This window comes from Phacochoerus africanus, chromosome 16 (assembly GCF_016906955.1).
Source record: "Phacochoerus africanus isolate WHEZ1 chromosome 16, ROS_Pafr_v1, whole genome shotgun sequence".
NCBI classification, from domain to species: domain Eukaryota; kingdom Metazoa; phylum Chordata; class Mammalia; order Artiodactyla; family Suidae; genus Phacochoerus; species Phacochoerus africanus.
The window spans coordinates 6,465,599-6,474,284 of record NC_062559.1 but is presented as its reverse complement, the minus strand read 5'-3'; the positions used below and the strand labels follow the sequence as shown (position 1 = coordinate 6,474,284).

The following is an 8,686-nucleotide window of genomic DNA, read 5'->3' as shown; positions in this document are numbered from 1 at the left end:
GAGGACTTGAGCCTGTGCTTAGAAAGGCCCTGCTCTTGGTGTAATGCTCTGTTGACGTCAACTAGAAATTCTTAGTGCGTTCTGAACGAAGTGCCTGGCATTTTCATTTTGTGCCAGCCTTCACAAATGACACAGCTGGCCCCGATCTGTGCCTTTTTTGGAAGTCAGGAAATATTACCTAGGGCCCTTCCAGGTGACCCAAGTCATTGATACCCAACAATCTGACCAATGATAGGGGCCAATCGCATGGCCACTCACATCAAATCTCCACATCTAGCTGCTTACTTCCCTGGGTAGCCGCCCAATGGTCCACCACTTCCTACCACATCTGGTCCTCTTGGTACCTTCCCTTGTGCTTAAGCATGGACAAATCCAATTTCTCAGGGTAGTGAACCAAAATATACAATCAAAACCAAAATATTTTTACGAAGATGCAACAGACAGCTGGACCAGCTGGTCAACCTGCGGGCTTTGACAACCTGTTCCTCACCTCAAAAAAAAACTTTCAGGAGTTCCCGTCGTGGCGCAGTGGTTAACGAATCCGACTAGGAACCATGAGGTTGCGGGTTCGGTCCCTGCCCTTGCTCAGTGGGTTGACGATCCGGTTGCCGTGAGCCGTGGTGTAGGTTGCAGACGTGGCTCGGATCCCACGTTGCTGTGGCTCTGGCGTAGGCCGGTGGCTGCAGCTCCGATTCGACCCCTAGCCTGGGAACCTCCATATGCTGCGGGAGCGGCCCAAAGAAATAGCAAAAAGACAAAAAAAAAAAAAACCTTTCAGAGCAGGTTGGCATCATCCACTGGGTAAATCTAGGATAATCTAGCTCTACCTAGGCTGAAGATAGGAAGAGGTGGGAGAGTTGGGAGGGAAAGCTGAGTCCCTTTCCTGAGTGGATCTTTATTAATATGCATAATTTCCAGTTTGAAAGAAAAGGAAAAAAACTGCGTAAGCAGTGTGGTCCCTGAAAGATATTTTTCCAGGCCTCATCCCCCTCATTTTCTCTTGGTTCCCAGGGGTGTAGAGCCTCTTGGCTTTGTATGTGAGTGCTGTTATTTGAAAGAGTAAAGAAAGCCCCAGAGGACTCTAATAAAGACCCCTGTTATCCAATCAGTGGGCAGTCTCTCCAGGACACACCAATGTCTGACTTCCTCATTTCCTGAAGCAGTCTGCAGCCTCCCACTGCACCCAGGGGAGGTGGTCACACGCTGTGTCTGGCTCTCTGGGCAAGATTTAGGTCATTTAATCAGGGCTTTTTAGATCCATCGCTGTAATCCCAAACAACCAGCACAACTTTGGAAATTTTGGGGACGATGGCAGGCATGTGGAGAAAAAGGGTTCAACCTGACACAACGGAAGCACCCACCCAATGATGGGGCAGTATTTCCGTCTCTTAAAAGGCAACGCATTCCTGCACTGGCTCCACCCAATCAGCTTCCTGGTTCTGACTTTTCAGAGGGTGCACACAATTTCCTCTCACAGTTCGAGCAAAAGCACTGGCTCAAGCAGCTTCTTCGGCGAAAGCCTGACAACTCATCAACTCATTCAAAATAAGGTGAGCTTGGCTGAGGAGAGACCCCTAGGAGAGGGATAGAGCTGTGAGGGGTAGTAGGATACAGGGAGTCTGTGCAGGGGGTGGATTCTGGCCTGAGAAGGGACCAGGTGCTGCGTAAACAACACGGCAAGGAGGAGTGGCAGTGGAGGAGGGTAGGGCTCTGTGAGCATAATGTCCACACATCTCTTATTTAACATCGACAAACTTGTGCTGAGCAGGCATCTTCCATCCAGCGGCTGTTGTGATAGACAGTGAGTGCTGATTGATAACCCAGCCTTTTCCCTTCATAGGAAATGCGTGTCCCCAAGGCAGATCTTTAGAGCTTGAAGGCAATTCAGAGACCCTCAGACTTAATCCCTCTTCTTACTGAAAACGAATCAGAATCCCTGAGTGTGGTGACCTCCACAGGGGACCCAGGTCAATCCCTCATGGTGGAAGAAATCGAGAATTCAGTTTGAATTCTTTCTTTTCTTTTTTCTCTTTCTTTCTTTTTCTTTTTGCTTTTTAGAGTCGCACCCACATCACATGGACGTTCCAAGGCGAGGGGTCAAATCAAAGCTGCAGCCGCCAGCCTACACCACAGCCACAGCAATGCCAGATCCGAGCCGCACCTGTGACCTACACCACAGCTCACGGCAACACCGGATCCTTAACCTACTGAGTGAGGCCAGGGATCAAACCCTCATCCTCATGGATCCTCGTAGGATTCATTAACTGCTGAGCCACAAAGGGAATTCCCCAGTTTGAATTCTTTCTAACATCTAACACAGAGGATCTGTGTCCCTAATAGTCTATCATATGAGCCGAGGAGCAGGTGCTAAGGGGAGAGGATTAGCTATTCTAAAGAAACAATATGTGCGAAACCCTCCTCCTGCTGTCTCTAATTACAGGCTTGCTACAGTTCCTTTGGGAAAGAGTGGACTATCTCCCCAGATCTACCTCTAAGCTAATGTAAAGTGAAACTAGAGAATGATGGGCCTGAGAAGGAAGAAGAGGCTGTAGTGTGCAGTGGTTAAGAGTGAGTGTGTAGGAGTTCCTGTCGTGGCTCAGTGGTTAACGAATCCGACTAGGAACCATGAGGTTGCGGGTTCGATCCCTGGCCTTGCTCAGTGGGTTAAGGATCTGGCGTTGCTGTGAGCTGTGGTGTAGACTGCAGACGCGGCTTGGATCCCGTGTTGCTGTGGCTCTGGCATAGGCCAGTGGGTACGGGTCCGATGAGACCCCTAGCCTGGGAACCTCCATATGCCGCGGGAGCGGCCCTAGAAAAGACAAAAAGACCAAAAAAAAAAAATCAAGGAGTGAACGTGTAATCGGACTGACTGAACTGATCCCCCTCTGCTCGAGCCCTCTGAGCGCAGTGACCTTGGGCAGGTGCCTCAGAATTCTTGAGCCACATCGGTTTCCTCATTTAAAAAATTCAGATAATACAGTCAGCTTCCTTGCAGGTTAGTTCTGGGAGTAGGTGAGACACAACTAACCCTCGAACAGCATCAGCTTGAACTGCTCAGGTCGGTGTTAACACAGGGATTTTTTTCAACAGATGCATGTTCGGCCCTCCACACCCTGATTTCACACTGGCAGATTCAACTAACCAGGATTCGTCCAAGGTGGGTTGAATCTGCCCATGCGAACCCCCTGATCTGGAGAGCCAACTGTAGGAGCCAATTTATATAAGGGACTTGAGCATCTCTGGACTTTGGAATATTCAGGGGAATCAATCAGTCCTTCCACAGATACCGAGGGGTGACTGTGACATAGGAAACATTTTTTAGGGTGCTTGGGGTACAGTGTACATTCAGTAGTGTTTACACTACACCCAGGTTAAATTTTTTTATTGGGGAAATTCTTTTAATTTATTCAGAGATAAAGGGAACACTATGAGGAAATTCCATGTACCTGTACCAAACTTCAACTGAATTATCAATGTATGGGTCTTGTTTCTTTTATATTGCTACCACTTGGCAGCCACCCCAGATTACTTTGAAGCTTGTGTCAGACCTTGTGTCACTTTATGAGTAAATACATATTCAAGGATTTATGAATATGTGTGTCTGAAAGATAAAAACCATCTGAAAGATATTACTGTTATCAGACTTCCAAAAGCAACTAGAGGAGTTCCCTGGTGGCTTAGCAGGTTAAGGATCTGGTTCACTGCCTGGCCCAGGAACTTCCACACGCTGGTAGTGGAGCCTAAAAAAGAAGAAACAAAGCAGCTAGAATTTTTTTAAAATACTAGTTACGTTCATATTTCCCTGATTGTCTCATGATTTTGAAGACAATGTTTGAAGCTGGATCCAAATAAGTATTAAAAATTGCCACTTCAACCTTCCTTGTTTCTTGCTGAGAAATTTCTTTAAGAAAGAGGAAGTCTTTTGTCCAAAAGAAGTGGACAGTGTCCATTTTGTTGATTACATCTCCAAAATGTCATTTAACGTGTTTTGTGTGAATTTATATTTAGGGAGAATCTTGGTCAGATTAAAGTTTGGCTGGTTTTTCGGTGGGAGCGCTTCACAGGTTCACTTGTAAACATCTGTCAGAAGACACATGTTGTTTAGTTGTCTCAGATATTAATGATCACCTAGAGTCAAATGATTTCATCAAGGGTCACAAATTATGATATTCCAATTCTATCATTCTTTCTTCATTTATTAGATGCAATAATCTTATAGAAAGAAATGTCCCCTCAACCATTTTTCATTTCCATGAGGCATAGGGATATAAGAAAAGCAAGACAAATGCTGGCTTCTTTCCCTTTATCTGTCACTGTTCAGAACGACGTAGTCCCAGCATACACCAAAGGGAACAACTGACTTCTTTTAAAAAGACAGTGTTGTCATGAACACATAGATTTTAACATATTTGATATGTTTCAATCCGTTAGCAGTATTCTTCTTAGTGATGCTCAGATTGTCTCATCTTTGTCCAGCTTGGGCCTCTTCAAGTTGGCTCTTAAATCCTTGGGATAAGATCCTAGCAATTTTTTTTTCTTTTTTTTTTTTTTGTCTTTTAGGGCCGCACCTGTGTCATATGGCAGTTCCCAGGCTAGGGGTCTAATCGGAGCTGTGGCTGCCAGCCTATGTCAGAGCCACAGCAACGCGGGATCTGAGTTGCATCTATGACCTACACCACAGCTCAGGGCAACACCAGATCCTTAACCCACTGAGTGAGGCCAGGGATCGAACCCGCGACCTCATGGATGCTAGTTGGATTTGTTAACCGCTGAACCAGGATGGGAACTCCTCTGATGCTAGTAATTTTTGTATAGCATCCTTGTTGTCTAGTATGACAAGATGGTTCAGGTTCAACTCGTACATTGCCTGACACAGACCTGGAATCCGTACTTTCTCCTAAAAGCCCTAATTTTTTGCTGGGAAATGGCATTTAACGACTACCATCTTGCACTAAGAATGCTCATTTCTATGGGGCTAGTCTTTGTTTTTATGTCTTTTCAAGGGACTTCAAAACTATACAAACACACGCACAACTAAGACTATGATTCCCAGCGCTCTTTCGTGGGGATAGGCTTTAACGACTTTGCTATTGCTTCCAAGCAATTGAACTGTTTAATTTTCCTGTCTCTACTGGGCTCAATAAGGATGACAGACGCTTCGAAGTTTTCAGAGAGGAGAAGAAAGAAAAGAAGAGATTTGGGAATGGTTCCTCCTTACCTGAATTAAGACCCCTTTCCCCTCTCCTTCCTTTTCTTAAGGTTTTGTGGGTACCTGAGCCCCCCTGAGAGAAGCATGGCTGACTCCAAGGACAGCGCGCTGCGGATCGTGCTGGTGGGGAAGACGGGGAGTGGGAAAAGCGCGACAGCCAACACCATCTTAGGGGAAAAACGATTCGAATCTAAGATTTCTCCCCATGCCGTCACCAAGACCTGTCAGCAAGCCTCCCGGAAGTGGAAGGGGAGAGAGCTTCTTGTCGTCGACACCCCTGGGCTCTTTGACACGGAGGAGAAGCTGGACAGCACCTGCAGGGAGATCAGCAGGTGCATCTTTTACTCCTGCCCCGGGCCTCATGCCATCGTCTTGGTCCTGCAGCTGAACCGCCACACGGATGAAGAGCAGAAAACCGTGAAGCTGATCAAGGCTGTGTTTGGGGAAACAGCCCTGAAGCACATGATGCTCTTGTTCACACGCAAAGACGACCTGGAGGACAGCAGCCTGAGCGACTTCGTCGGGGATGCGGATGCAAACCTTCAAAGCATCATCAGGGAGTGTGGAAACCGCTACTGCGCCTTCAGTAACTGCAGCAGAACAGACCAGGCTGAGAAGGAAGCCCAGGTGCAGGAGCTGGTGGAGCTGATCGAGCAGATGGTGCAGGACAACAACGGGGCTTACTACACCGACAGCATCTATAAGGACGTAGAGGAAAGGCTGAGAAAACACAAGGAAGCCTTGAAAATTCTCAATGAAGAGTTACAAATGGAATGTGAAAATATAGAAAAGAAATATGCCCATGAACCGCTGCCAGAAAAAGAGCAGGAAAAAGAAGTGGTGCGGAGGAGGCACAATGAACGCGTAAGAACTGTAACGGAAGAAGCTGAGAAGAGTATCCTTGAGGCTGTTTTCAGTAAGATTAAGAATCTGCTTTCAATGTGTGGAAAACATTTTGGGAATGATGTACATTGCACTGTTTCTTAATTCACTAGAACTTGTCCATATGGTAGTTTGAGTTTCCCAAAGATGGCGAAAACTCTATCTTCTTTCTGACTTAGTCTTACAACTGTTACTCCTGTCATTGAGTCATGGGTCTGCGTCCCTCACCTTGAAATTGGGTGGACTTTGTGTCCTCTTTGAGAAAGAGGGGCTGGTTGAAGGGATACCATTTGACGTCTAAGGTTAGGTAGGGAAAATGCCTCCTTGCTCTCTACGGATGCTGGCCCTGGACATTTGGCCACCATACGGTGAGGACGTCCAAACTGCCCATCAGGAGGCCCACCGGAAGAAGACTGGAAGTCACCGGCCCACAACTCTGGCTACTGTTGCATCTGCCAGCCAGAACCAACTTACCAGCCATGCCAGTCAGGCAGCATGGAAGTGAATGCTCCAGCTGCCAGGTGACAGAGTGGCCAAGAGCAAAGATGAGGCATCCTTACCAAGTCCTGCCCAAAGTGCAGATTACATGAGAAAAATAAATGATTGTTGCTGTTTTAAACCATTTGGATTTTTGTTATGCTGTGCTGGCTAAGCAGAAGTAACTATCTTCCCAGCTCATTTCCCACAACCCTCTGCTCCCTCCTGTCCTTCCACACAATGCCACGGAATTTGAGAGTTTATGAAATTGACATAAGAGGGCAATGATCTCTTATATAGCATTCAAAGACTCAATTTAGAAAAATAAATAAAATAAAATTCAAATAAATCCTGCATACATTAACGGTTAGCACCATGGGTGATGTGTGTTATTTCAACCCACATCTATGAGTACTTTGTTGGCAAAGCACCAGGCTCTTCTGGCACCATTAATTATTCTGTGGTTCATGGAGGTATGGAAGCTGACAAAGTCGCTTCTCGTGTGTGTGCTTTTTTTCCCCCTTCTCTCTGTCTCTTTTTAAGGTATGAGTCTACCTTAAACTGTCCCTGACTCTAACTTAGAAATCTCTTCTGTGCCAAATGTTTTTCATTTGCCTCTGCAGATGACACGGCCCACTTCTTCCCTCCTGCGTCCTGTCCAGGAGGCTGGTCTCCGTGGACTGCACTGTGGGGTCCTTGCTCTCTGACTTCTGTTTAGTTTCTGCCAGTGGGAAATCCCGGGAGATCTCTCGAGGTGTAGAAGCGTAAGATCAGGCTATTTGTTCTCTCCTGCTTCTTTCGCTGCAGGGTCATCTCTGACTTGCTGCAACCCTAAGCTAGAGGTCATAGCTTCTGCCCTGGTGGCCTCTCTACCCAACTCTCCTGCTTGGCTCCAGCTTTGGTTCACCGCTTGGGGCAAGGATGTAATTCCCTCACTGTCCCCAGTGCTCTCCCTTGTCTTTTCCAAACCCTGTGCCCATAGCTTGTAGGAAGCCCCTTCTCTTGATGCCCCTCCAAGTACCTAATTATAGCAGAGGCCATTTCTTTGCTGCTAGAATCCTGACTGATACTGATTTCCCCCAGGTATATCTTATCTTTCAGAGTAGAATATAAGATAGACCTTATGCTATCTACTTTTTTCTCTCTTAGAGCACTCCCTAAGTTTTATTGTCTCCCCCCCCCCCACCCCGATTCCCTCTAGTGTTTTCTGCCAGCAGAAAATCTCTCCCGACAGCTGAAATCTCTGGGACAAGTTTCGCCACACATACTGACCTTGGCGGTGAGCAGATGAAAGGTTCTGTCTTGCTAAAATACTTGTGAAACTTTGGCGTCAGAGGGATGACTTCATATCATGTATAACTCAAATCGTTGGAAGTTTTACACTTGCCCTTGGTTTTATCTATAAACATGACTGAGAGTCTTTCGTGCCTTGGTGAATTTGGGGGAGACAGGGATTAGAGATTAAGTCTGGAGAAAATAAGATCCCACACACTCGCTCGTTCTAAAATTCATCACAAATATTAGGAATAGAGTAAAGACAACATGGAAGAAATGCCAGGAAAATATTCATTATATACGTGAGATAACAGGGTTAACCCAAACTGCTCTTCGCCGTGAGGCAGTTCTTACATTTAGAGGTAGTTCCTTATGCGTGACTGCAATATTATCTCTAGAGAGCAAATTATTCATGCATCTTCCTGACATCTTTCATCGAAGGACCATTTAAAAGACGGAGACTTGCAGAAGCATCATGCTTTCAATTACCTTGTGTATGTCTCGGCACTTGTTAGGGCCTCCTGAAGATGCCACTGAAGTGAATTGATTTCTTTTCTCTTGAGATCATATTCTACTTTGAAAGGTCAGACATCCCCAGGGGGGAATCAGTAAATCAAATGGACATTATCTTCTCCCTTTGCAACTGACGGTACTAATGGCCTGAACCCAGATGGGAACTTGAACCTGCATTTTAAATGAGCACTCACCTGAGGTCTGGACTCACTGAGGTTCAGGTTCTTTATGCCTCTGCGCAGAAGGAATTCAGCGAGAGACACAGTGACAGGCAAGAAATAGATTTATTAGGATAGGACGCTTGTGAGAGATGCAAGCAGGCAGCCACGG

At 46.2% G+C, this 8,686-nt stretch overlaps 1 protein-coding gene across 1 annotated transcript; it reads left to right on the top strand.

Annotated features, from left to right (window-relative positions):
• Positions 1–1,405: 1,405 nt before the first annotated feature.
• GIMAP7 (GTPase, IMAP family member 7) lies at positions 1,406–6,935 on the top strand. The gene is given in 3 exon segments (XM_047763629.1): positions 1,406–1,550; positions 5,260–6,146; positions 6,149–6,935. Coding segments are annotated over 2 exon segments (879 nt in total). The 5' UTR covers positions 1,406–1,550; positions 5,260–5,293; the 3' UTR covers positions 6,175–6,935.
• The last annotated feature ends 1,751 nt before the right edge of the window (positions 6,936–8,686 follow it).